The 27,495-nt window shown below is 43.7% G+C and overlaps 1 protein-coding gene across 2 annotated transcripts; it reads left to right on the top strand.

Moving 5' to 3' along the window:
• CCT7 (chaperonin containing TCP1 subunit 7) lies at nt 1-27,495 on the top strand. 2 transcript variants are annotated; one of them, XM_061583582.1, is made up of 12 exons: nt 1-138; nt 1,839-1,992; nt 4,565-4,671; nt 5,268-5,393; nt 6,011-6,063; nt 7,614-7,785; nt 9,687-9,851; nt 11,510-11,698; nt 12,876-12,973; nt 13,750-13,882; nt 25,632-25,838; nt 26,822-27,495. In XM_061583582.1, the coding sequence occupies exons 1-12, from the start codon at nt 133-135 to the stop codon at nt 27,044-27,046; spliced, it is 1,635 nt and encodes a 544-aa protein (XP_061439566.1). In that variant the 5' UTR covers nt 1-132; the 3' UTR covers nt 27,047-27,495. The 2 variants fall into 2 exon arrangements, with proteins under 2 accessions (XP_061439566.1, XP_061439567.1); XM_061583583.1 differs by lacking the exons at nt 1-138; nt 1,839-1,992; nt 4,565-4,671; nt 6,011-6,063 and having other exon boundaries at nt 5,332-5,393.

Here is a 27,495-nt window from a genome sequence, read left to right as displayed (position 1 = left end):
AACAGCAACGACCTTTCCCCCCCTCAAAGCTCTTCCTATAGGCCTGGTCCCGCCCACCCGGGTGCCGGGAAGGTTCTGGGCGCGCGTGGTGCATTGTGGGGAGGGACCGTTAGCAGCAGGGCCGCCGCCAAGATGATGGTGAGTGAATGAATGGATCGCGGGCAGCGTCTCTCATCCGCCGCCATCCGCCCCGAGGATGGGCTCGCTTTCCTCGTCCGTGGCCCTTCTGCCCTTAGAAAAGTCTCCCCTGCGAGAATGGGGTGGTATGGCCGGGGCCCGCGATGGGAGTTAGGCGCTGTCCCGCAGGATTTGTAGGCCCGAGGCGAGGGCAGGGCGGGGCGGATGGCAGAAGTCTAGTGGTCCAGGGTCTCGGGAGTCTTCGAACCTTTACTTTTTTTTGGTGGGGGGGGGGAGCCAGGTCCCAGCAGGGTCCTTATGCCTCCAGCGTCCTGTGAGCCAATCAGCATGAAAGAGGAGCAGGTTAGCCAGTGAGAAGAGTCTTCTAACTTGCTTCCTTGGCCTTTCCTGCTAATTGTAGCCAATCAGGGTGAAAGGAGTTCCTGATAGTTTCTACTTCAAAAAGCCAAGTTGCAGAAAGTGAGAATTCTGTAATTTCAGAAGAGTGAATCCTGACAAGTTGACAACAGTATCCCATCTACATCAACAGGCTGTTTGGTGGCAGTAGGAGATAAACGTGTAGACGTTGAATTCAGTCATTCAAACAATATCTGACAGTGAGAAAGGCCAGTCCAATGGTCACAGGGACAGAGAAGCAGAAAGCAACGTTCCAGCCTGGGCAGATTATTCTATAGCCTTAGTAGGTTGTATCGCTTTAGAAGAGGGCGGGACTGTGGCTACCCTGATGGGATTCTGCACTTCTGAATTTGCCACTACTCTACTGGGTGTCGGTGTTGGAGTGTCCCTGGGACTACCAGTACCGCCAAGCAGTTTGGGAGCCAGCTCCTCTTACTGCAGGGAGTAGCCAGCAGGGGGCACTCTGGGAGTTGTAGTCTTGTCCTGTCACTCGGAGCTCACCCTGCTTTCTTCCCTTGAGAGCTGCTTGGTCTGGCGTGGGGACCCTCCTCTGACTGTTGGCCGTGTTGCCTGGGTTGATGGAGGGCCACAGGTTCCCCCTGGCTGGCTTGGCCAATACTCTCTTTTCAGCTTACGCTGTACCTCTGCATGGGGAGGGGGGAGAGAGTGCTCCCTTTGCTTTCCCAAACGGGTTTAAAAATGGCCCTTCTATTCTCTTTTTAGCTCTCACCCCCAGTGTATAGTTGCCCCATAAATGTTGCATTGAGTGTGTGCCTGCTCTGCAGTCCCTGCATTTTCATAGCGCCGTTGCCAGGCGCTCTATTGCAATTCTGTTGCACTTTTATTTAGAAGGCAGTTTCGATGGGGCTTGCTCGTAGGTTCATGTGTATAGGATTGCAGCCCCAGTTCACGGGTATGACATGGGACAGGGGAGATTTCCTCCCGTCCCCCATACAAAGTGATCTTTTGTTTCTCTCTCGCAGGGTGCAGTTGAGCAGTTGGAATGTCTATGAATGTTCTTTGGTGACATGCCATCTTGGCCAGCAGCTGGGGGTGGTCTTATAGGTGGATTGTTTTGGGAGATTTGTGGAGCCCAACAAATACAGCTGTGAAGTGTTCAAAGGTTGAATCTGCTCTCCGATTCAGTGTTTTCCTGCCTTCACGTACGGAAAGCCCTTCTAAACGGTGCTGAATTTTCTAGAGCAAAGAACGTTGTGATGTTCAGAACCGCCTTTTGTGTGATGCAATTGTTGGCCTCTTGTCTTTGGAGGGTCTTTTGTCCTAACGCCTTGCTTTGCTTGTAGCCCACACCTGTTATTCTGCTGAAGGAAGGCACAGACACTTCCCAGGGGATCCCCCAGCTTGTGAGTAACATCAATGCCTGCCAAGTCATTGCAGAGGCCATTCGGACCACACTTGGCCCTCGGGGCATGGACAAGCTCATTGTTGACGACAGAGGTGAGCCTGGTGCTTGGTTAACCTGCATGTGAACTAGAGTCGCTCCGTGTATATTATTATATTTATTTATTCATTTATTCATTCATTCATTCCCCACCTTTCGGCCCAAGGCCCTCAAGGTGGCTTACAGAAGACACAAATATCAAAATACAATATAAGAATACATCAATAAAACAATAAAGCAATACGACTTACAAAACACAATTTACAAGAGTTAAATAACAATAACCATCACAATCTACATTTCCAACTTAACACTTGCAGCGCTAAAATTGGCCCCAAGGTACCGTCTAAAAGCACATAAGTCCATGAGCCACTACCTAGCTGGAACTAAGCAGGTCTGGGTATGTCAGGCCTGGATGGATATCTGCAAAGAAACCTCACATACGCTGCCTTGAGTCCCATGACGGAAGGCGGCTTGGTGCCTACAGTAGGCTCTTCCCGGTAGCTAACTCGCTCCTTGAAGCGGCTCAGGAAGGCAAAAGTTAATTAGTCCTGAAGGAACACGCAGGCAAGGCTCCTGAAGAAACAGACCTGCTGCTGTTGCTGTCGCCTCCTTCTCCTTCACAGAGATGGTGTGGCAGCCTCCGCCACCACTGGCCCGCCTGTGTGCTTGAGGCCGAGCCAAGGCAGCTGCGGGACTGGGATGAGGAAGCGGCATGCTGTGCAGGGAGGAGTCTCTGTGGGCCTGCTGGTGTTGGCGGCGCTACTGGTGGCACTGGCGGTGCGGCTCTTGCTGCCACTAAAAGCGCTACTGCTGGGCCCCGGCTCCTGCTCCCGCTGCGCACTCTCGCGCACTCTCCCTCACTCTCCAACGACTGCTCCGCCTCAGCTCCAACTTGACAAGCTTGGGCAGAGACAGGGAAGAGCGGGAAGCAGGGCCAACGGCCCAAAGAGCACAGCCGCGGAGGGGCTCCCCGGCTGTAAATTTCCTCAGGAACTCCAGGGTCTTGTTGGTCTGCCCAAAGTAAAACTGTGGTGGAGTGGAGAGGATCTTAATCTTGGCACCGGTGTACTGGGTGGCAATGAGGGCTTTGAATCCCCTCCGGTTCTCGGAGTAGGTATAAGGAGCCCTGGACATCTTCCTCCTCCTCCCCGTTGCCCAATTTTCTGTTTACAGTCATTTATAGTTTCTGTTTACAGTCATTCTTCTCCAGTTGTTCCCAACCCATCTTAATCAGGCACAGGTTTTGCATCCTTTGGGGGTCAGTCTTGCCATCCAAATTCAGGACAAGAAATGGCAGGTGGTTGGGTGCAATAGTAAGCCCTAGTTAGTGTTTGTGGCTGGACATTGCACAACAGTTCATTTTGAAGTCTTTGCTAAATCAGGAGACCCCTGTGGCATTATTCACCTGAAAATAGAATACCAAGCAAGGGTAGCTATGTGAAAGAGTAATCCTTCATAGCGAAGAGCACAAACAGTAAGGCAGTTTGGAAACTTCCCCTTTTTATATTTCTTACCTAATTTCCTTAATGTGAAGAGCCTGAAGGTATTAATTCTCTTGAATCTATTACCTAGGAGGTCGGCCCGTGGCCACCCTGGCACCCATGAGATCTTCCCTGGTGCTTGCAATGCTTCTGTCCCCGCGCCCTTACTCATGAGGTGGTGAGTGTGGTGACCTCCCCACTGTCTGAAAAGTACATAGAGCTGAAGTAGGAAGAGTAACATTCACCTGTATGCACTTTCCAAGGGAGGAGGAAGTTGGAAGAGTGACACTCTCCCACACTTCCTCTTTTAGTTCTTGCTTTTGAAAGCTCAAATTACGTAGCCCGGATCCGACTTCTACCAACATCCCTTGGAAAAGTGAAGTATGTGCATGTCCTGGGAAGAGGAAATGTGAGGGAGAGAAGGGACCAGAGGGGGTAGCACCCACAGCACTCACTCAGATATCGAAATGTACTCATGGCCTAAAAAGGTTGGCAGCCCCTGCATTACTTTATATCAGGAAGTTTAGGTTGGGGTGCTACAGAAAAGGGTGGGTGGGCCTCAGAGGCACCGCTGTATTTCTAGATCCTTTTCAGTAGTCAGATGTCACAGTAACTTAGGTGAGTCCAAACGTACTAGTGTAACTGGCTGCCATTGAGCTGTAAATCCCCCATTTTCCCTACCATCCTCTGCCTACGGGAGACGGGTCTCTAAGACCAACCTAGGCTACTATCTGAGGGCCTGCTTAGGATAGCAGGATTTGTTGTGGTTCTCCCTCAGGAGCTGGATTTCTTCCTGCAAGGTTTGCCAGATGTCGCTCTGAGCAGCTCACATTTTAATTTGGATTGGCTTTTTGTAGTTGGGATCTAAGCTGGTGGAGAAGTCCTTCCCAAGCCTTCTTTGGAGGCTTGTTACAAAGTCTTGGGAATCTGCCGTCTTCTGCGTTCTAGCGTGCCCACTGTGGAAATGGGAGGAATATAGTGGCATCTCGGTTGTTGGCTCCAGGAACCCTGCTAGGTTTCTGGCTGGCCATGGTTGGAAACAGTGCAGGGCTAGGTGGGATCCTCTTGGCCTGATCCAGCAGCGCTCCATCCCCCCCCTTAACTTTGGCTTCTGACTCCTGATTGACTTGCTGAATTGTTGCAGGCAAAGCAACCATTTCTAATGATGGTGCCACCATCCTGAAGCTTCTCGATGTCGTACACCCTGCTGCAAAGACGCTTGTAGACATTGCCAAATCCCAGGATGCAGAGGTGGGTACGGGACACGTGATAGTTCTCAGATGATGAGGGAGAAGAGTAGGTGGCAGCACCAGGATATCCTGCTCAGGCCTTCTAAGCTTTTTGTAGCCTGTAGCTGGGATCCAAAGTACTTCTAGCAAGGCGCCATTGGACTCCAGTAAGTGTACAGAGAGACTCTCCCATGTCCATTAGAGTTGGGGGCAGGGGAGGCAGATGGAGAGCAAGATAGTGAGATGCAATATACCTTGGCATCACCAGTGACTGCTGAATGGAGTGGAGGGCCTTCCGGTTGCGATTGGGAAGATGGGCTCCTGGTTGGCAATTCAGGGAACAATTGCCCTAAGCAATCTCCAGTGAGAGTAACCTAGAGATCTGCTCCTTCAAAGGGTGATCTAAGAGTTCCTTCCCAGATGTTGGATTTGGAGTGCTTGTTGCTTTGGATGGGGCTGTCTAATGAGAGAGAGCAGGAGGAAGGAGATAGGTCAGATTACTGTTTGAGGAGGAGGGGGCCAGGGAGGGAGCGCTTGCTGCTGCTTTGTGAGCTGCTTAGGAAAAATTCTGGCTTTCAAGTGTACATTTTTATTTATTTTTTTTTATTTTTTTTGCAGGTCGGTGATGGCACCACTTCTGTTACCCTCCTAGCTGCCGAATTCCTAAAGCAAATCAAACCCTATGTGGAAGAAGGGCTGCACCCCCAGATCATCATCCGTGCTTTCCGCACCGCAACCCAGCTGGTAAGGGAATCTGGCTGCACGCTCTGAAACAGCTCGCTGCCTTCACTCGTAGAAGCTCGTTTGTGTCTGGGGAATGAAGGAACAGGAGGAGATTTATGAATGGCTGCTACTCAGGCCTGACTTGGGGAATTAGGACCATACTCACTCAAATGCAAACAGTTCGTATCAGCAATCCTAGTCGCTACTGGGCAGTCTGTGCTTTTGGTTGAGAGTAACTCTTGCTTCTCCAGGAGCGTTATAAGACGTTCATCTGTTGTGGAGTTAATCAGGCACATACCAAGCCAGAAATCGTGCCTAGGGTCTGTTATGCAAATCTTGTTTTCACGGGGTGTGGAATAGAATAAAAACCTTTGAGGCAGACCATTGTACCTCTTTTGCCTTGGCACCTTCTGCTTGCAAGTATGATATAACCGGAAGCCGTAGAAATGCAGAATTCAGACTGGCAACAGGGCATTACGCTTCTGTTCATTTTGGCGAGGCTGGCACAGGAGGGCGTCCCACGGGAGGGTGACCCTGTCAAGCTAGATAATGGCATGTGACAGCTGTATTATCACAGTGTTGGTGTGGCAGGGGTTGAGCACAAAGCATTAATTCTGGTTCTTGCCTTCTTTTGGCAGGCAGTAAATAAGATCAAGAAGATTGCTGTTACAATCAAGAAGACGGACCAAGAGTAAGTTTCCCATTCTCTTCTGTGCCCCAAACAGGAGGGCTAAATCCACAACCTCCCTTCCCTGTTCACTCAGTTGAGTGCATATTTTTATTGACATAAATGCATGCAAGTGGTTCTGAAATGCAGAGACTCTGTCAGACTCCTCCCTTTCTGTATCTAAGCTTGTTCTCCAAAGGGTGCCAGTGAAGCCACAGACTGATGGCAGTAAGCAGTTGCTATCCAAAAAGGAAGGGTTGGTGCTCACATGTGAGGAAAGTGGGGTTGAATGGCCCTTTGCTTGTGTTTTGGCTTATATGGGGCTTAGGTGATGAGTAGAGCCAGCATTGGCCCCTCAGTCCCTTGCTCAGTTCAAGATACGGTTGCCCACCAGCTTGTTCATGTTGCCATTTGGAAAGCCTATGCAAAAGTTTTGTTGTCTAATCTTCGAATATGTATGTCTGGATAGCTCTGTTCATGTTCTATTTCTCATACAACCTTGATCCAAATATGACTGAGGGTTGCAAGTCGCAGGCAGGAAGAGCATTCTATAGTTTCTGTGGCTGCATAGAGAGGGAATATCTTGTTTCTCCTACAAGGAAGGACAGCAGATGAAAAGTGTTTAACCATTTAGCTGTTTAATCATTTTTCACTTTTTTTGCAAATTAAGAAAGGCATTCATAATCTAAGCTTTAATGGTGGGCTGTCATCAGCCCTGTTTGTGTGTTATCCTCTGTATGATCTTTATCGCGTCTGTGGAGAGGGTGGGGCTGTGCCTGCTGACCCCACTGTCGCCTTCCTGACAGCTCTGCCCCTTCCTGCAATCCAGGTGTTGAGGAGGGGAACCTGTTCTGTGCATGCAGGCTGAAACCAGCAGGGCCGGCCCTCTTTCTAGTGGCTGAAAATTAGTCCTTGTAAATTAGAATCCAGATTAAATTGCAGGAGCCTGTATGCATTGAGCAGGCTCCCCTTTTCAGATCTCTCCCCCTGCCCCCCATACATGGATGGCAGGAGGTGGAACTGAGAGGGTGGGTCCAGTGGTTGCAGTCCTTTTCTCTCCCGCCACGTGATTGACAGATAATGCCTAAATAGGGTTCCTGATGGACCAGCATTACAAAGCATGATACGTGGTTTGGTGTTGCAGTTAAATCTTTAGGCAAATGCCAATTAATTTTCACATGATGGAACTCTTAATCAACAGCTTTTCTGTGTAACTGACCTTTTAAACAACAAATGTCTTTCATCAAGGGTGGTGTTGAGTGGAACATGGTTGTGTTCTTAGCAGTTTTTAAAAGGAAGGAAAGGGGCACTAAGGAGGAAAGCAGTTCTTTTCATCCCCTGCCCCCTGTGCAAAAGTTGAAAGTGATCCATTGTCTGTGCAGTCATGAGAACCCCTTAGCTAAGTGTAGCATCCATTTTCATTGCCTTATGAGATTCATCCTAGGCGTATGGTCTGTGTCTTGGTCTGCCTGCTGCCATAGAGATGCTCCTTTAGCCTCTAAGATGGCTCATGCACCAGAGTACTTTGAAAGTAAGCAAACAAAAATGGCTTTTCCTTCCTTCCGTCCTTGTAGCGAGCTGCGGAGCCTGCTGGAGAAATGTGCAAGCACAGCCTTGAGCTCAAAGCTGATTTCCCAGCAGAAGGAGTTCTTTGCCAAGATGGTGGTGGATGCTGTGATGATGCTGGATGAGCTCCTGCAGATCAAAATGATTGGAATCAAGAAGGTGCAAGGAGGAGCCCTGGAGGTAAAGTCTGTGGCCTCCATCTCTCTCCATCTGACTTGTTGCCCAATTCTAAGGGAATAATGGTGTGGAGGGCTGTAATCTGACCCTTCAGCGTCACAGTTCAAACTGTGAAAACAATAACAGTACCACCCCTCACACAAGCAAACACAGGTAAGAGTTGGCTGTAAAAGTGCCAGGTAAACACAGCGTTACAAGTATAGACCTGCAAACTGGGGACACTTTTCCAGAGCTGCCTCTGCTGTGCAGTGTTCCTTCTCACAGTGCTGATGGGGGATGCTCATCAACACCTTCCTCCTCCTTTAGGCCTGCAGCCAAACTCCCTTCTGGAGCAGGCTCAGTGCTGCTGCTTCTGTGTGACTTTGATACCAGGAATCGGCAGCATGTGGAGCCCTTGGCCCCTGCTGTCTCTGCATAACGCAGGCACCCCCTCAGCATGAAGGCACCCACTCTGACCCTCTTGGGAGGCCCATCTTGCTACACAGCATGTCTGTCCGTAGGGGGCGCTGTAGTCATGTTGGTCCTACTCAACGTAATTGACAACTAACTGGTCCATGAATAAGTCTACTCTGAGTACAGCTTAGCTCAGGTGAACCTTTGGCCCTCCAGGTTTTGCTGAACTACAGTACTGATCATCTCTGGCCATCAGCCATGCTAGCTGGGGCTGATGGGTGTTTGTAGTTTAGCAACATCTGCAGGGCCACATTCCTGATTTTGCTGGATACAACCCAGGGTCCGTCCTTCAGGTTGCAACAGCTAAGGTCTTCTCAACAGGAAAAATGTTTCTTGCAAACTTGACTTCTTTAACTTTGATTATATTTATTAATTGTCACACTTGGCTTACAACAACACTAAAGTCTGCTTCTACAAACTGAGGAAATGGAAGGGATTAAGAGAGAAAAGAGGCGGGAAAACTAGTTGCTTTCACTGCTCATAATATTCAATAGGGGTTACATAAAAAGATACCCCTTTAGGCCTCTCTATGTGTTACATCCAAACCATTCCCCTTAAAGAGACAACAAACAGTTTCAACACTTCACTAATGGGGGCATGATTTTTATCATTTATGGGGCCATAATAAATATATGGCTCTGTTGCACTTAGTTATCACAGCCTTTGAACTGTATAAACAAAATGTCACTGTTCATAACAATACCAATTATTACTGTTTTTTAAATTAATATGTTTAGATCTCACCATTTCATCTTTGACTTAATGGCTTTATCAGGTTTTAATCTTTCCAGCATGCTGTACAGGATTCACTATGACAAAATTGCAGTAGCCTGAAGAGTACCACACAATGCTAAGGCGGTGTGGATTCAACTCCGTAGGTTTTTGTTGTTATGTGCCTTCAAGTAGACTACGACTTACAGCGACCCTATGAATCAGCGGCCTCCAATAGCATTTGTTGTAAACCACCCTGTTCAGATCTTGTAAGTTCAGGTCTGTGGCTTCCTTGATGGAATCAATGCATCTCTTGTTTGGCCTTCCTCTTTTTCTACTCCCTTCTGTTTTTCCCAGCATTATGGTCTCTCCTATTGAATCATGTCTTCTCATTATGTGTCCAAATTATGATAACCTCCGTTTCATTCTTAATCAGTCACCTGGTCCCATAATTTATTGTTGGTCAAAAGTATAGAGGGAGGCAGCTAAGCGGTGCTATTGATTTGCTGGCTGAGCGCTGGACTCTGCAACTTGATTAACAGGAATGAGGGACAGGAGTCTCCAGACGTCGCTGGACTCCAGCTCCCATCAGCCCCTGCCAGCATGGTGCATGGTCAGGAATGATGGGAAATTTGCTCCAGCAACGTCTGGAGGGCCATGGGTTCCCCCTCCTTGGGTTAGTGTGAAGATCCTTGTAGCTCTACCAAAACCCAACTGAAATGGCCTGTCCTTTCCTTTAGGATTCCCAACTGGTTGCAGGGGTGGCCTTCAAGAAAACCTTCTCTTATGCCGGATTTGAGATGCAGCCGAAGAAGTACCAGTCTCCTAAGATTGCTCTGCTCAACATCGAGTTGGAGCTTAAGGCGGAGAAGGACAATGCTGAAGTCAGGGTCCACAGTGTGCAGGTAAGGGCTGAGAGCCACTGGAAAGCACTTGGCAAATGAAAGTGTAACTCCTTTTAACAAGAAGGATGTCCTTTTGGGTCTTGGAGTATCATCATCTTTGATTGTCACGTGCCACTTGGTCTACCACTTGATGGTAAAAACTCGCTTTATTAAAGTGTTCCTAGGCTGCACTTTTCATAGAATGCATCAAAGCAGCTAACGCGTACAAAGATGTAATTAAAAACATTAAGAACTTCATTAAAAACAGTGATAAGAGCATTAATAATACTGTATTGCTTGGGAGAAAAAAATCACGTTAAAAGTTCAGTTTTCAAGAGATGCCTGAAAGGAAGAAGGGATGGTTCCTGCCCAACCGCTGTTGGTGGGGAGCTCCACAGGGCAGGGCCTGCCATGCTAAAGGCTCTCTCCTTGGTGGAGGCCAGCTGAACCTCAGGGCTGTGGGGAACCACCAAACGTGCCCCATCAGAAGGTCTTGGTGATCAACATGGAACATAGGGAGTCAGATGGTCCTTAAGGTACTTTGGGCTCAAGTTGCTTTATCACCTGTATGTCCCTCTTGATAAGTTAAGCACCTCAGTGCAAGAGGCCATGAGCACAACAGAAGGCTGCAGGGTTGTTCCTACAGTCCTGGATTTTCTCTCTTCTTCCCCTCCTCTCCTTTCTCATATGCTGACAGCCATCAAATAAGGCAATATTGTTTACTTATTTATTTGTACTAGGGAGGTCTAGCCCCCTGCTGGCTCTGCTCGCCAACACTCTCACTCCCCTCACCAACCTGCTTGCCTCACCTGTTCCTTTTGCTGCTGCCCTGGACAATGCTGCTGCTGAACACACCTAGGCCTTCCACCCAGGCTGCTGCCACAGCCCCACACCACGTCTCCACTGGACAAATGTTACTGGCCCTCTAGGTACCTGCTTACAGAGGCAGGTGCTGCAGGTGGCATTCAGGGGGGGAGGGGAAGCATTCGCGCTATACAGGCGGGCCCCATTTACGGCGTTTTGCCTTTTGGCGTTGCGCTAATGCGGCAGCTTTCAATTCCGGAAAGTCCCCTCTTTAAGGCGCTTGTTCTGCTTTTATGGCAGTTTTTTTCATCGTGCACCATTATTTTCAATGGGTTCCGCTTGCTGGCGGCAGTCCGGAACGGAATCTGCCGTATAAGCGGGGCCCGCCTGTAGTTTGCAATGCCACCTGTCTGTGGTGCTGTGAACTGCAGCATGACTATTACATTTTTATTTTGATATATAGAAACATACTTGTATACTCCTATTTCATTTCAAAAAACACCAAAGCAGTTTACAGCAAATAAGAACCATCTAATAAAAACCATTAAAAATACAGTAAAAACGAGGTGTTGAGGAGCAAGAGCAATAGAAGAAGGGGAGTGAATTTGGGCACCCACCTTGCAGCAGCTAATAAGTGCAGCCTCTGTGATGGGGAGTTTCTGAAGCCAGTTGTGGGATGGCACCTATGCTCTTGTGAGGTGTTTGGTCGGTGTGCATGAGCCTGTTTCCATGTGGCTTACTGTATCAGTTGTGTGCTGGGGACGGTTCTAGGAAAATGACAACCCCTAGCCTGTTTTTTTTTTAATCAAAACATTTTGGATCTTTGGCTAAAAACACACACACTGATAGCTTCTTGTTCAAATCTCCCTTTGCAGGATTACCAGGCCATTGTGGACGCTGAGTGGAACATCTTATATGACAAGCTCGATAAAATCCACAAGTCAGGGGCCAAAGTTGTCCTCTCCAAGCTTGCCATTGGTGATGTGGCTACTCAGTACTTTGCTGACAGGGACTTGTTCTGTGCTGGTCGAGTCCCTGAAGAAGATCTCAAGAGGACCATGATGGTGAGGATTCCTGTTACGTCTTTACACGATTAGCCAGGTGCTCAGGGCTGGACTGCCAATATGAGCCACCTAAGATGTTGCCTTGAGCATCAGCGTTGTTAAAGAAATTGGTGAAGCAATGTAGGATTGAGGGCGGCGCCTCTGGATCCCTTGCAGTGTCGTTTGTTGCTGAGCTCAGTTCTTTGATGTTAGGTGCAGCTGCACAGAGCCGCAAAATGTCTGTTTATGGCTCTGCTCTGAGCATTTTCCACTGTCACTTTTCTCAAGTAATTGTCAGGTGCACATGTGCATCTTCCGTCCCATCAGTTCTACCTTTTTCTTGTGTGGCTGTCTGCAACTCCTGCCTTTTCCCTCTCCTGCCATTTCTTTCAGGCTTCATTACCTCCCCCTGCCATTTGTTTCATTCCTCCTTGAGTGATCTTAGCAAATTGGGGATCACATCCTGGATGTAATGATGCCACAGTGTTCTGCAGTCAGTTGGGTTAAAGTACACGGTCATGTCATGAAGGGCAAGTTAAAGCCCATTGAAGTGACAGCAGCTCTTTCTGTAATCGCACGGCTGGTCCTAGCCAATCAAGGATTGCTCTAAAAACCCACACCGTTTCTCAATCCTTCCACAACCATCCCAGGAACATGTCTAAAAGAGGAGGGCCCCTCTCATTCTGTTAAAGGGTTTTGCAAAACTACTACTTTGAAGGGTAAATATTGATAGGGGATGAACTTCCCAGGCACAAGGCTATTTTGAAGTGATACTTAAATATGTAAATAAGTGACACAAGAGCAGGCCTTTTCAGTGGGGGCTCACGGCTTGTGGACTGCAGTCCCCCGGGAGGTGTGCCTGGCGCCATCATTATCTAGTTTTAGGCGCCTTCCCTCTTACCCAGGCGTTGGGCACATAATCTGAAGGGCTTTCAGGTATCAGTGGCCTCTTTCAATGTGGTAGGTCTTGCAAGACTTGTCTTGATCTGATCTCTTTTTAGGTGGTTGTGTTGTTTTTAATGTGTTTGTTTAATATCATTGGTTTTAATTGTGCTTTGGGGTGCTTTGCAAGGAAATAAATACTAAATAAATATAATTAACAATAAAAACAACTTTATTAATGTTAGAAAAAAGTAAATCTAGTTGGTCTGGCTTGCTTGATGCTATATAAAATATTGCTCTCTTGCACATGATCTAGGCCTGCGGCGGATCCATCCAGACCAGCGTAAATGCCCTGGCGGATGATGTCCTTGGGCGTTGCGCGCTCTTCGAAGAGGCACAGATTGGAGGGGACAGGTAAAGTCAGCCTGGCTGGGACGGCAGAGGGACAGGACAAGCTTTGGAGTTGCCCTGCTTGCCCCAGATGGTCATCAGGTAGCCACGGCCCCGCTTCCAAAAATTGGAATCTCTCTCCTTGCCCTCCCCCACAAGTTCAAATGTCTTCTGTGTGCTATTTGGCCTGACTTGTGTAGTTGGAACTCCTAGGCCTCCAAGGGTTATGAATTCTGAAGGCCAGTCCGGAAGTGCATGGCAATACTGCTCCTGAGCATGTTCAGAGCACCCTTCGCTCTCAGTGCCAGGCCATACAGATCTAGGACGAGGCTTCAGAGTAGACTTGAGCCACAGCTCTTGCAAAAGTTGTGTGCGTTCTGCTAATTACTATAACCCAGATTTAATGTCTAAATCTTGTAACCTGTCAGTCTGTTGTAACTTTGCTCTTCACGGAAGCCCCGGTCAGTTTACAGCAATTGGTGCATTCTCTGATTTTAGTCAGGAATTATATGTCAGTGCAGAATTTGGTATCCACTTAAATTGCCATCCTGTCTCTTTCATTCTCCTAAAAGAAACCATTTAAATTCTTCCATCCTTCACATTGCTTGCATAGCACGCTTTAACAGGAAAATAAAGCATGGGTTACATTCAGGGATGCAAATATGTGCTATTAATTTATAGTTTGTCTAGAGGACTTGGTGAAGGTAGTGACCCTTCCCTGTCCTCCGAGGGCACCTCTGCAAGGTCCGGCAATGCTGCATCCCTCATTTGTAAGTCATGTCTTCCTCTCCCTTTGGCAGGTATAACTTCTTCACCGGGTGCCCGAAGGCCAGGACCTGCACAATAATCCTGCGTGGAGGGGCTGAGCAGTTCATGGAAGAGACGGAGCGTTCCCTCCATGATGCCATCATGATTGTCAGGAGAGCAATCAAGGTGCGGGTCCAGCTGCTGGGCTAACTTGGGAGGGGGCCAGTAGACTTTGGCCTGGCTGCCTCTTACAATGATGAACTGTGGTCAGGCAGAGAGGCTTCTGTCTCCCCTCTGCTTTCCCAGTTGAGATGTGCCACAGCTTGAGGGTACCAGGCTAGAAAATCAGAAAAGCTCCTTCATGCTTCATCAGAACCTTTTTGGCTGGCCCGGTTGGCCAGCTCCTTTGTGTCCCCTCCCCCCACTGCGCAGGCCAACTTGTGAGAGGTGGGTGGGATCACCTGCCTGTCAATCATCTGATGTTGCCATGACATCACTTGATTGACAGGTGGGTGGTCCTACCCACCTCTCACAAATTGGCCTGCAGGGGAGAGATAGTGACCAGGCAGGGTTGAGCTCCCTCTGCATCAGCTGGTCCGCAGGGAGTTCAGTCTTGCTTTCTGCAGGATTCAGCTCCACAAGCAGCTCACTTGGCCACATCTTTACCTGCCCCACACCAGACGTCGCGTACGACACCAGGTGGGGGGGCAGGTGGGCATGATTTGGGGAAAACAGCCTGGCGGGCAAATGGGGAGGCCTGAGAGGCCAAATATGGCCAGCGGGCTCTGCTTCATCAGGTTCTTTGTTTTCCTGGTTGTTCCAGAATTCTGCTGGTTGTACTTAGCCCATATTTGGCATGTGGAGCCTTTGGATAGCTTGTCTTCATGGTAAAAGCTATTGTAGAATTCTGGGATTTTTACTGATAGGAGAATTGGGTTTCAAAACGGCAGCATTCTTGTGGCAGGAGGAAGGTATACAGATGAGAGGAGGTGGGAAGCTGTTGTGTTGGACATCCTGAAATCCCAACTCATCTCCGAACCTTTGCAAACAGCCATTCTAATGCATCCCTACCATGAGGGCTAGAAACATGTTTCCTTGAAAACCAACAACTCCCAAGGATTTTGCTTATGTGAGGTGCAGAGTCCTGAATGGGACTAGGAGGACCAGCAGCAGAATTAAAATGAGGCTCTCTTCAGATGAAAGTAGAGAGATCACCTTGCTGCACCTTGGTCTGTTGTTCAGTGAAGCAAGGTGGGATGAGGGAGATTAAACAACAGAAGAGCCTTTCAATGAGAGTGGCTGCCTTCTGGGTACTAGCATCACAAAAGTAGCCACCGTTCCTATTAGTTGCATGCCAGAGGATGTTGAACTGGAGCCTAGGAGGACTGCAGCCTGTCCTCTCCACATCTCATTTAACGAGTGGTATAGTCAGTCCGTTGCTCCGTCCTGGGCTTGCTCTATGCATGACTTTAGCACTTGCTGGAAAAAAGGTAAAATCCTGCAGGCACAGTATGTGAAGGAGACTCGATTGCAGCTTTCTCCTGTGTCCACTCGATAGCGAACCTCCGTTTGGTACCAGGTAATATATCAACTGGCTCTTGGGTGTTGTATGCTAATGAATTAAGGGCAGTGGAATAGGGTGGACAATGGCTAGAGCGCAAGTGGCGAAAGTCATGCTGTGACGCTGATCAGGCACAAGTAAAACATAGCTGTCTATTGTGTGGTGGTGAGGGTGGTGAAGAAGTCCCACTTCTCTGCCTGCATCACATCCTCAAGTAGCCGTCCAGCGGAGCTTTTTCATATTATCAGGGGTCTATTAATAATAATAATAAAATTTTATTTATCAGACGCCCATCTGTCCGACTTAACGGACACTCTGGGCGATGTACAATATAAAATACAGTCTCAACATATACATAACCATAACAGTATTAATATCATAACATATCATCTAACAAACCATCCTACACTAACACAGTATAAAACCTAACCCACCCCAGAGATCCCATAGGCCTGCCTGAAGAGCCAGGTCTTTAAGGCTCGGCGAAAAGTCAACAGGGAGGGGGCATGCCGAAGGTCAAAGGGAAGTAAGTTCCAGAGGGTGGGGGCCACGATCGAAAAAGCCCTCTCCCTGGTCCGCACCAGCCTAGCTGTCTTCGCCGGTGGGACCGAGAGAAGGTCTTGTGAGGCTGATCTTGTTTGGTGGCATATTTGGTGATACAGGAAATGGAGGTTTAGACCTTTCGGAGGCCCACTATGAATTGTTTGAAAGGCACTTTGAGGGTAAAGTTGCTCGCCTCGGATGCCCCATCCACATCTACTGTAGTCCCCACTGAGGTGTCCAGTGCAGCGTCTGCCGCAACTTCTTGGGATCAGTTTCAATTGATGCGTCCTGATGATGTGGACAAGGTGCTTGCGACAGTGTGGCCAGCAACATGTCTTCTTTTTTTTATATAATAATTTTTATTATTCAGATTTTTATAAAACAAATACAACAAAAACAATACAACAAAAATAAAAAAAAGAACTTGACTTCCGATTTGTTACAGATCAGCTATAAGTATATAATATATATCAAACCTGTCCCCTAAAACATACGAAATTCACTTTTTTTCCATAGTCTATCTTGATGAATCGTCAAATCCCATTATCATCATTTCATTTTTTTCTTTCAACAAAAAGTCCAAAAGAGGCTTCCATTCCTTAAGAAATGTTTTTTCTCTAAGAAGGCATGTCAATTTGTCCATCTCAACTAAGTCCATTAATTTCAATAGCCATTCTTCCATTGTTGGTATCGATTCCATTTTCCACTTTTGTGCATATAATAATCTTGCTGCCGTGATCATATATAATATTATTCTTCCATATTTCTTTTCCTTTTGTTTATCCATAAAACCCAATAAAAAAAATTCTGGCTTTGACTGAATATTTATCTTTAAGATTTTTTGCATCATCCTACCTATCTGTGCCCAAAATAATTTTGCCTGTTTACACGACCACCACATATGATAAAAAGATCCTTCTTGTTGTTTACATTTCCAACATACATTAGAAACATTACTATACATTTTTGACAACTTTTCTGGAGTCATATACCAACGATACATCATTTTATAAAAATTTTCTTTAAGATTATAACAATGTAAATTTCAAACCTTTTCTCCACATATTTTCGCATTGATCCATTTGTAAATTATAACCAACATTTTTTGCCCACTTAACCATACACTCTTTTACTTGTTCTTCTTCCATGTCCATTTTCAATAAAAATTTACACATTTTTGCAATTATACATTCATCATTTGTACACAAACCTATTTCAAAATCAGATTTATTTATTTCAAACCCATACATTTTCTTATCCATTTTGTATCTTTCTAACAATTGTAAATAGGCAAACCATTGAGAACTATATCCTTCCTTTAATAGTTGTTCTCTCTCTTTCATTATATATTCTCCATGTACATTTTCTAATAGTTCTTGATAAGTTAACCATTTCTCTTTTCCAGCCATTTCTCTTCTGTAAAACGCTTCTTGACTTGAGACACATAATGGTATTTTCGAATAAAACCTTGGTTTATATCTATTCCATATTTTCAACAGAGGACGTCTTATAAAATGATTATTAAAGTCTACATTTACTTTTACTTTGTCATACCATAGATATCCATGCCATCTCCACTTCAGGTTATGGCCCTCCAAATCCAATAGTCTTTTATTCCTCAATAAAATCCATTCCTTTATCCAGACTAGACAGCAGGCAGCAAAATAAAGTCTCAAATTTGGTAATCCGAGTCCTCCTCTTTCTTTGGCGTCTTGTAATAATTTAAATTTAACTCTTCGTTTTTTCCCCTGCCAAACAAATTTAGAAATATCTTTTTGCCATTGTTTAAAAGGTAAATCAGAGGATATGACAGGTATTGCTTGAAATAGAAACATCATTCTCGGCAATACATTCATTTTTATTACAGATATTCTACCCGTTAATGACAACTGTAATTTATCCCATCTTAACAAATCTTTCTTAATCTCTGTCCATAATTTTTCATAATTATTATGAAACAACTTTGAATTTTTATTTGTCATAATGATACCTAAATATTTCAACTTTTTCTCTATTGTAAAATCTGTCTTGTCCATTAACTCTTTCTGTTCCCTTAAAGTTAAATTTTTCACCAACATCTTTGTTTTTTGATTGTTGATCTTAAATCCTGCTAACGGTCCAAATTCTTTTAATTTGTCCATCTATATATTAATTCCTTCCAAAGGGTTTTCTAATACGATTATCAAATCATCAGGAAATGCTCTCAATTTATATTCCTCTTTTTTTATCTTTATTCCCGAAATCCTTTTGTCTTGCCTTATGTCTCTAAGCAGCACTTCTAGAACCAGAATAAATAAAAGAGGGGACAATGGACATCCCTGTCTTGTACCCTTTTGTATTTCACATGAGTCCGTTAAATCCCCATTGACAATTATCTGTGCCTTCTGTGATGTATAAATCGATCTGATCCATTTTATAAAATTATCTCCAAAGTCCATTTGCTCTAGAACCTTAAACATAAATTTCCAATTCAAATTATCAAATGCTTTCTCAGCATCTAAGAAAATCAAAGCTGCTTGTATGTCATTTCGTTGTTCTAGATATTCCAACACATTCAAAACATTCCTGACGTTATCACGTAGTTGTCTTTTAGGTAAAAACCCCGCTTGATCTTCCTGAATAAATTGTTGCAATATTATTTTCATTGTTTCAGCCAAAATCATTGTAAAAATTTTGTAGTCATTATTCAATAAAGATATTGGCCGATAATTTTTTGTTTTGGTTAGATCCTGCTCCTCTTTAGGTATTAATGTTATATTGGCATTTTTCCAACTATCCGGTATCTTCCTCTCTTGTAAAATAGAATTCATTGTATACTGTAAAGGTAATAAAAGTTCCTCCTCCAAGCATTTGTAATACATTGCTGATAGTCCATCCGGTCCTGGCGCCTTTCCTAATTTAATTTTACTTATAGCCTCAGATATTTCTCTTGACATAATAGGACCATTAATAGCTTGTCTCTGAAAATCTGTAATTTTAGGCAAATTCTGTTTAGATATATACTCTTCTATTTTTTCAGAGGGAATTTCCTGACACTTGTACAAAGTTGAATAATATTGATGGAAAACCCTTTGGATTTTTACATTGTCTGTCAACATCTCATCTCCTTCTTGTATCTTTAAAATAAGATTTTTTTGTCGTTCTTTTCTTAATTTATATGCTAGCAATTTCCCCGGTTTATTTGCAAATTCAAAAGTCCTTTGTTTAGCAAAGTGTAATTTCCTTTCAATTTCTCTAACTGTCAACATTGACACTTGTTTCTGTAACATTTTAATTTGATTTACAGTAGAAGCTTTAGTTGGATTCTTTTTCAGTTCGTCCTCTTTTTGTTTTATTTCTTCCAAAATTAATTGCATTTTCTGTTGTTTCTTCTTTTTTAATTCAGAATTACATTTGATAAAATATCCCCTCATAAATGCTTTACTTGTATCCCAAACAATATTTTCATCTGTTCCTTTATGTAAATTGTGTTCAAAAAACTCTTTTAATTTCTTCTTACATTCCTGCACTATTTTATCATTCTGTAATAAAGATTCATTTAGTCTCCATCTAAATCCAAGATTTTTTTTTTTTAAAGTCAATATCACTGGATTGTGATCCGAAAAAGTTTTTGGTAATACATCCATCTTGGAAGTGTCTTTCACTAAGTTTTTAGACATCCAAATCATATCAATCCTCGAAAATGTTTTATGTCTTTCTGAAAAGTAAGTAAATTCCTTTGCATTGTCATTTATATATCTCCAAGCATCCACCAATTCTAAATTTTCCATCAATTCGAAGCAGATCTTCGGCAGTTTGCCCTGTGTCTCTTTAATATTTTTCTCAGATAGTCTATCCATTTTTGGTGAAATTACCCCATTCCAATCACCCATGACACACCAATGATCATATGCAAACTCTGATAATTTTTCCATAAGTCCAGTATAAAACCTTGTTTTATCTTCATTGGGAGCATAAATGCCCACTATCAAGATTTTTGTACCCTGTATGGTGATTTCAACTCCCACAAATCTGCCACTATCATCCAATAATATCAATTTAGGAGACAATTGTGAATTAACATAAAGAACCACACCATTTTTTTTTTTTGGATCCTGCCGAAATAAATTCTTCACCCAAATTTTTACAGATTAAATATTTAAAATCTTTCTTCTTAATGTGAGTTTCTTGTAAACAAATTATATCCAATTTTAATTTTTTCAAATAATGAAATACTTTCCTTCTCTTCTGCGACGAATTAACTCCATTTATATTCCAAGTTAGATATTTGTAATCCATTTTTAAGCATGTATTTTAGAAAAATGCATACCTGTTGCTCCCTTTGATTCATCATCATCCTTTTCTTCCTCTACCTGTTTCTGTTGACTTTGTTTCCCAGCAATTATGTCCATGTCTTTGAGTTTATCTTCTTCCATGTCTTTTGAAGCTTTTCTCAAGAAATCCCTTGCTTTTTGAACAGTATTTAATCGATACTTCTGTTGTCTAAATGTAAGAATCACTCCCTCTGGAACATCCCATCTAAATTGAATTTTACATTGTTTAAGTTTTTCTGTGAAGAAAGCATATTCTTTTCTCTTATGTAGAAGTCTAATAGGAATTTCCTTCATCACCTGTATTTCTTTACCGTCAATTTTGAAGACATTGTTAAAATGATGTTGCAAAACCATATCTCTGGTCCTTCTTTTTTTTAGAAAATAAACAAGCACGTCTCTTGGGATTTTTTTCATTGTTGCATATCTGGAATTAATTCTATAAACTATCTATTTCAAATTCCATCCGATCTTCGTTCCAATCCAAGGATTTTACCAAGGCATTAACAATTTTCTCTCTGATATCTTCACCTGTTTCCTCAGGAATTGCACGGAATCTCAAGCAATGTTCTTTATTTCTAAGTTCCATAACAGCAATATAGTCCAAATTTTTTTCCAATTCCACATTTGTAATATCTATTCTATTCTCTAAGGTTTGCACCTTATCTTTAACATTTTTTACATCCTGTGTTAATTGCCCAATGTTATTTTTAATCTCACCCACTTCTGTTTTGATATGATCTTGTAAATCTTTAAAATCCTTTTTCATATTGCGAAATTCATCTTTAAATTGTTGTCTGTCCTGTTTCATCTCTTGTTTCATCTCTTGTTTAAAATCATTAAACCTCTCCATAATTTTCTGGAACATGTCTATCCCTTCCTGTGTATCAGTTGAACCTCTTCGCTCTAACACTTTGGCTGCTTTCCTGGCTGTCATTCTTGGAAAAAAACAAAAAAAACCCTTTTCTATTATTGGCCAATGTTCCCAAACTTAGAGGCAAACTGTTTCTTTTTTTCTCCCAGCAACAAAAGAGTTAATATTCCAGGCCTGTTAATATGATCTTAACCAACACGGTTCTTATCTCCAGCACATTCAGGAATGTAAAACAAATCCCGTTCTCAGCATCCAGCAGTTAGTAACATACACGAACAGCAGATTCGTTCAAAAAAATAATAATAATCCAAAATAAAAAGGAATAAAAAAAAGTCTCAGATATATTTCCTTCAAATAATCAAATCATCTTATCTAATAAGTTGCCTCTTATCCGTTTTAATCTTTGTAATTCCAGATTTAAGCCAGCTTTTTGTCATAAAAAAAATAAAACAGGTTCTTTGAATTGCTCCCTTCTTCCTTAACTTTATATAAAGCGAAAAAAGTGTGACTCACCCAAGTTTCTGAGTTGCTGATTCGTAAACAAGTCTCTTTTACGATAGTAATTTAAGTCAATTGATAAGATTTAGACAGAGGGAGGCTAGCTCGTTAAAAACGTTTTTAAAAGAGAAAGAAAAAACGTCTCACTTACTTTCAGCACAGCTTGTTAGAAATCCAGACTCCGTCTTCCGCAGCTAGATATGCCTTCTTATCTCAGGGGGATTCCTGATCAAATCTAGCAATCTACAGCTCGACGAAGTTCCGTGGATAATCTCTTCGGTTCCCCTTTTATCTTGGAGAACATTTACGCCAGTCAAAAATTCCTCTTGACTGGCTTTTAACTGAAATAAGCTTCCTCTGAGATAGAGCTCACTCAGAGACAACTACCAGCCAGCACTCCTTCCGGGAAGTCAGCAAGCAACATGTCTTCTTGACCCTTGCCCTTCTTTTGCAATTTAAACCTTACCGAGGGGGTAGGACCAAGTGGATCCAGGGTGTGGTAAACGTGGCTTTGCGACAGCAAGTGGTCTCTGCTGTCCTGAAAGAGGCAGTGGTCCAGCCGCTCCTGAAAACCCCCATCCCGAACCCATTGGTTTGTGACAACTATTGCCCGGTTGCAAATATCCCCTTTTTAGGAAAGGTAGTTGAGAGGGTTGAGAGTATTTGCAAATATGAGACCGGGATAACCTGACCACTGTTGTCCATGCACTGGTAACCTCCAGGCTGGATTACTGTAATGCTCTCTATGTGGGGCTGCCCTTGAGGTTGGTCCGGAAGCTGCAGCTGGTGCAAAATGTGGTGGCGCAACTGCTCATTGGGGCAGGGTATTGTCAACATGTTACCCTACTGCTAAAAGAACTGCACTGACTGCCCGTTATCTACCGGGCCAAGTTCAAGATTCTGGTTTTGGTGTACAAAGCCCTATATAGTTTGGGACCAGGATACCTGAAAGACTATCTTGCCCCTTATATACCCAGTTGATCACTGCGCTTTGCAGGTGAGGGTCTCCTGCAGATACCATCTTATCATGAGGTCTGTTCCGCACAACGTAAGAGGCTGACCTTCAGTGTTGTGCAAGGTTGATAAAAATCAATGATTTTTTAAATTTAAATAAGATTTTAAAGTTTTCTTAAAACAGTAAAAAGAGCCTAGGTCAAAATATCATCATGAATACTAATTATATAACTTCTAATTATAGTCTGTGAATATGTTGACAGCAGTTTATGGAGATGGGGGATAACCCGATCAGTCCTATTCTGCAGATGGTAGAAATTAATCTCTCTTGGCTTTGCCTCTCTCTAAGTGCAATGATAGAGAAGGTGAATGAATAGAGAATTTGGGGAGATGGAGTAGATCTGAACAAGCAGGAGGCCACTGAAGTGGTAATCCAGCTCTTAGCAGCAGCGGTCTCTTCTGCAGATGTAGAGAGAATTTTTTCTTCTTTTGGACTAATTCATTCTAAATTACAAAAAAGCAGGGAATCTCGTATTTCTTTTCCGCACAATGAACAAAGAAGACAAGGGTGAAGAAGTTGACTGAGTTAACAGTACCGCCCAATATTTCAAGTTTCTCATGTTGAAATTGTCTAAACTTTATTTTTTTAAAGAACTTTACATTTATCTAAAAACTGAAATAGTTAACCATTCAAAAACCCATGTGCCTGTTTTGTTAATGTTGTTGTTCGTTGAAGAAAACTAACCAGAAGAATAAACAATTTTATTAGTATAATTTAAAAGCCTGTTTGGTAGTGGTGATTCTGGCACATCATGACAAAAATATCACGATTAATTGAACAGTTGGAGCTGGTTCATCTCCTGAATGACTTCACAACTTCATTCTGCTTTCGTACTAAAATGACCAAATTATTATCCCATTTTTGATGAAAATTAATCTGAAAACAATTCGGTATAATTGTGCAGTGTGTACCTACCTTCTAATGTAACATAGGTCTCTGAATATGTATTAAGGTTATATTAAACAATAATGTACTTATACTAATATAGAATCTTCCCCACTAGTGATTTAGGGCACAGTCTAACTTCCCTTTCTGCCGGGCTGGGTAAGTTGGATGCCATGGAGCTTTCTGCTGGCTCCTCCTTCGCCAGCCCCCCTTCCTCCGGCTCCCCAGCGTTTTGAATGCTCTGTTAAGCTGTGATTTAAATCATTAAAATTGAGTCCTTCAAAGAAGTGATTTAAATCAGTTTGATTTACATTAAATCAATCCTGGTGTTTTGGCACCGATACTTTGGAATTCCCTCCCCTTAAATGTTAGGCACCATCTGTGTGATCTTTTTAGTGCCTGCTGAAGACCTTCCTCTTTCAACAAGCCTTTTAAGTAGAAAGGGAGCCAGTGTGGCGTAGTGGTTAGAGTGTTGGACTACGACCTTGGAGACCAGGGTTCGAATCCCCACACAGCCTTGACACTCACAGGGTGACCTTGGGCCAGTTGCTGCCTCTGAATACCACTTATCATGAAAACCCTATTCATAGGGTCGCCCATAACTCGGAATCAGCTTGAAGGCAGTCCATTTCCATTTTTTAAAGTAGAAATTTTATCCCAGTGTGTTTGTGTTGGAATGAAGACGTTTGTAAAGCTTTTTCTAAAAAAAAGATGTTAAGGTGTTTCATTTTAATACGTTTTTAAAGATGTTTTAATATGTTTTAAAGTCTTTTGTTTAAGATGTTTTAGAGTGCTTTTAGTGCTTTTGTTGGTTGCCCTGGGCTCCTTCTCGGAGGACAGGCTGGATATAAATTTAATAATAATAGAGGCGCTTGTGCCAACAGAGACACCTTAACTTTGAGTCAAGTGTTTTTTTATCGTGTTCATTTTGGCTCAGCCTGATATCTTTGGTCCAGAGAATGCCTAAAGTACAAGAAGCTCAACTTTCTGGGATGCTGCTTTCTGTGTTTAAATTGTATATATGCATATCTGGCTATACTCCATACCCTAAAAAGTAATGGCATTAATGCATCTTAAATATTACAACAGGCGCCATCTCGGTTATCTTTTCTGTCCTTGCTGAAGACCTTCCTCTTTCAACAAGCCCTTTAAGTAGAGACCTTAATCCCAGTCTCTGTCTGTATTGGAATTACTTTTTAAGATGTTTTTAAAGATTAAAAAAGATGTTTTTAGTGTTTTGCCACTTGTTTGCTGCCCTGGGCTCCTGGGAGGAAGGGCAGGATAGAAATTTAATATTAATCAGCTTTGTGGTTTCCTGACCACAGGTCTATATGGTCCTCCTGATCACTGCTTAAAGGCTTTCCCATTCTGCATAAGTTTGCCTAGTTTTTAGGAAATCTTACTGAATGTTGTTACCGTGTTCTTATTTTTATGTAAATAGCTTAGATATTTTATTTTATTTATCAAATTTATATCCCTCGCTTCCTCCCAATAGGAGCCTAGGGTGGCAAACAAAGGCCCTAAAAGTACTTTAAAACATCTTAAAAACAAAAAATATTTTAAAAAGTATTAAAATAAAACAGCTTTTAAAACATCTTAAAAAGCAGTTTCAGCATAGACGCAGACTGGGATAAGGTCTCAAAAGGCTTGTTGAAAGAGGAAGGTCTTCAATAGGCGCTGGAAAGATAAGAGGTGGTGCCAGTCTAATATTTAAGGAAAAGGAATTCCGTCGGTGCCACCAAACTAAAGGTCTACTTCCTATGTTGTGCGGAACAGACCTCCTGATAAGATGGTATCTGCAGGAGGCCCTCACCTGCAGAGCACAGTGATTGGGTATATAAGGGGTAAGACGGTCTTTCAGGTATCCTGGTCCCAAGCTTTGTGGGGCTCTGTACACCAGAGCCCTACACAGATTTTTATTTTATTAGGTGCTACAAAAATAAGGAAATAGTCCGCTTCTACTTTAAATGTGCCAATTCTGTATTTTTTGTTCTCTGCATGGATTTCAGGATCCTTTAGGTTTGGATTATTCAACAGCTGTGCCTTTCTCCTTGCCAGCCGGCTGGTGGATAGCATTCGTTTGTGTGAACTTGAGAGACATGCAGTCATTCTTCTCTAAATGATGTCAGCCAGCTCTGTGCTGGGCAAACAGCCAGTGGCTTCCTTGTGAATGGCATAAATTAGACCTGTTGCAATAACTGTCTTTTTCAAGAGAAGTGACCTTTTTCCTGGTTATTTATGTTTTCCAGAATGACTCTGTAGTGGCTGGTGGTGGAGCTATAGAGATGGAGGTTTCCAAGTACCTCCGAGACTATTCCAGGACCATTCCGGGCAAGCAGCAGTTGCTGATCGGGGCATATGCCAAAGCCCTGGAGATTATTCCACGCCAGCTCTGTGACAACGCTGGCTTTGATGCCACCAACATACTCAACAAACTCCGAGCCAAGCATGCCCAGGTGAGCTACTTTGGCGAAGGTGTGGCGGTCCATTCTACAGGTTTTGCAGAGCGGCCGCCTCCACTTGCATAACTTCTCAGCCGTGGGCCAGCTGTATCGTGTTGCATCTTCATCACAGCTAGCCTTGTGGTTCTGCTGTTCCCCTCTGTATTGATAGGAACTGTTCTGTTTCTCTTCTGAGCAGTGAATAGTGCCTGGGAGTTTTCACAAGGCCTTTGTAGGTCTCTGTGTGTGTGTATATAAGCATATGCACATGCTTGTGTGTGTGCATATATATATGCATGCAGGTAGATCAGTCTCTAACACTCAAAAGAGAAGTAGACGGAGCGTGACAGTGCCTCAGTTCAGCTTTCGCGCCGAAGCCTGGTTTTATTAGTTGTTTATTTAGAGCATTTGTACCCGGCTTTTCAGCCAAAATAGGTTCCCAAACAGAAAATTAAGACAAGAGTCCCTGCTTGCAGCTTTGCAAGGGGGGGGGGGAGAAACTCAGGCATCATTTCTTAAATAGTCGTTCATATCATGGTTCAGGCAGTTGAGCTATTAAGACAGCCTTTGCCAGCTGTGCTATGATGGGAGTTTTATTTATTTATTATTTGATTTATGTCTCGCCCTTCCTCCCAGCAGGAGCCCAGGGCGGCAAACAAATGCAAAAAACACTTTAAATCATCATAAAAACAGACCTTAAAATACATTAAAACAAAACGTTAAAAACATTTTTTTTAAAAAAAGCTTTAAAAACATCTTTTTAAAAAGGGTTAAAAACATTATTAAAAAAACACATATTAACAAGCAATTCTAACACAGACGCAGACTGGGATAGGTTTCAACTTAAAAGGCTTGTTGGAAGAGGAAAGTCTTCAAAAGGTGCCAAAAAGATAGCAGAGATGGAGTTGAAAAACAGCTGGAGGGCGCCAGGTTAGTGACGGGTGAACTCAGGAGTGGTTTTTCCATGCTGTCATGTGCCTGTTCTGTTTGCCCCTCAGGGTGGGAAGTGGTTCGGTGTGGACGTGAACAACGAAGATATCGCTGACAACTTTGTGGCTTGTGTATGGGAGCCAGCCGTTGTGCGCATCAACGCCTTGACAGCAGCGTCTGAGGCGGCGTGCCTCATCGTGTCCGTTGACGAAACCATCAAGAACCCCCGCTCCACAGTGGACGCCCCTCCTCCAGGCCGTGGCAGAGGGCGAGGGCGGCCCCATAACCACTAAATCCCAGGCTTTGACAGCAGTGTGAGAAACAGGGAGGCCCTCTCCCACAAAAGATGGCCCCTGGACCCCGTCACTTAGCACTCCTCAGCCTGCTTTCCGCATTTGGAGGGTTCAAACCACCTTTGATGCTTTCAGGGGAGAAGCGCTTTGAGCGTTAGCTGCTCTGTGACCAGTTGTGTGAAATGGGAGGAAGCCCCATGAAATCCAAGGCCAGGTACCCTTCCAACATTCAGATCCGGGTATCCTACCTGGTGCCAGACTTTTCTCCCTTCCTGGGTTTCTCCTTGTTCTTCAGCTTTGACACCTAAGCCCCCCCCCTCCCCCGGATCTCTCCATTGCTGGCATAGTGCTTGACGGTTAAGGAGGCTAGTAAGTGTGTTGTATTTATTGGTTGTTTCTAGAAGGCATTCAAACCCAGCCATGAACACAATAAACCATTTTAAAAATCA

The sequence above is a fragment of the Rhineura floridana genome, chromosome 9 (genome assembly GCF_030035675.1).
Source record: "Rhineura floridana isolate rRhiFlo1 chromosome 9, rRhiFlo1.hap2, whole genome shotgun sequence".
Taxonomy (NCBI): Eukaryota; Metazoa; Chordata; class Lepidosauria; order Squamata; family Rhineuridae; genus Rhineura; species Rhineura floridana.
Note: the sequence above shows the minus strand (reverse complement) of the source record. Positions and strands in the feature narration are given on the sequence as shown.

Bases quoted from the DNA above. Each gene is read 5' to 3' on its own strand.
- CCT7 (XM_061583582.1), top strand. The intron at 5,394-6,010 runs GTAAGGGAATCT...TTCTTTTGGCAG, and splicing joins TCCGCACCGCAACCCAGCTG to GCAGTAAATAAGATCAAGAA. The intron at 7,786-9,686 runs GTAAAGTCTGTG...CCTTTCCTTTAG, and splicing joins TGCAAGGAGGAGCCCTGGAG to GATTCCCAACTGGTTGCAGG.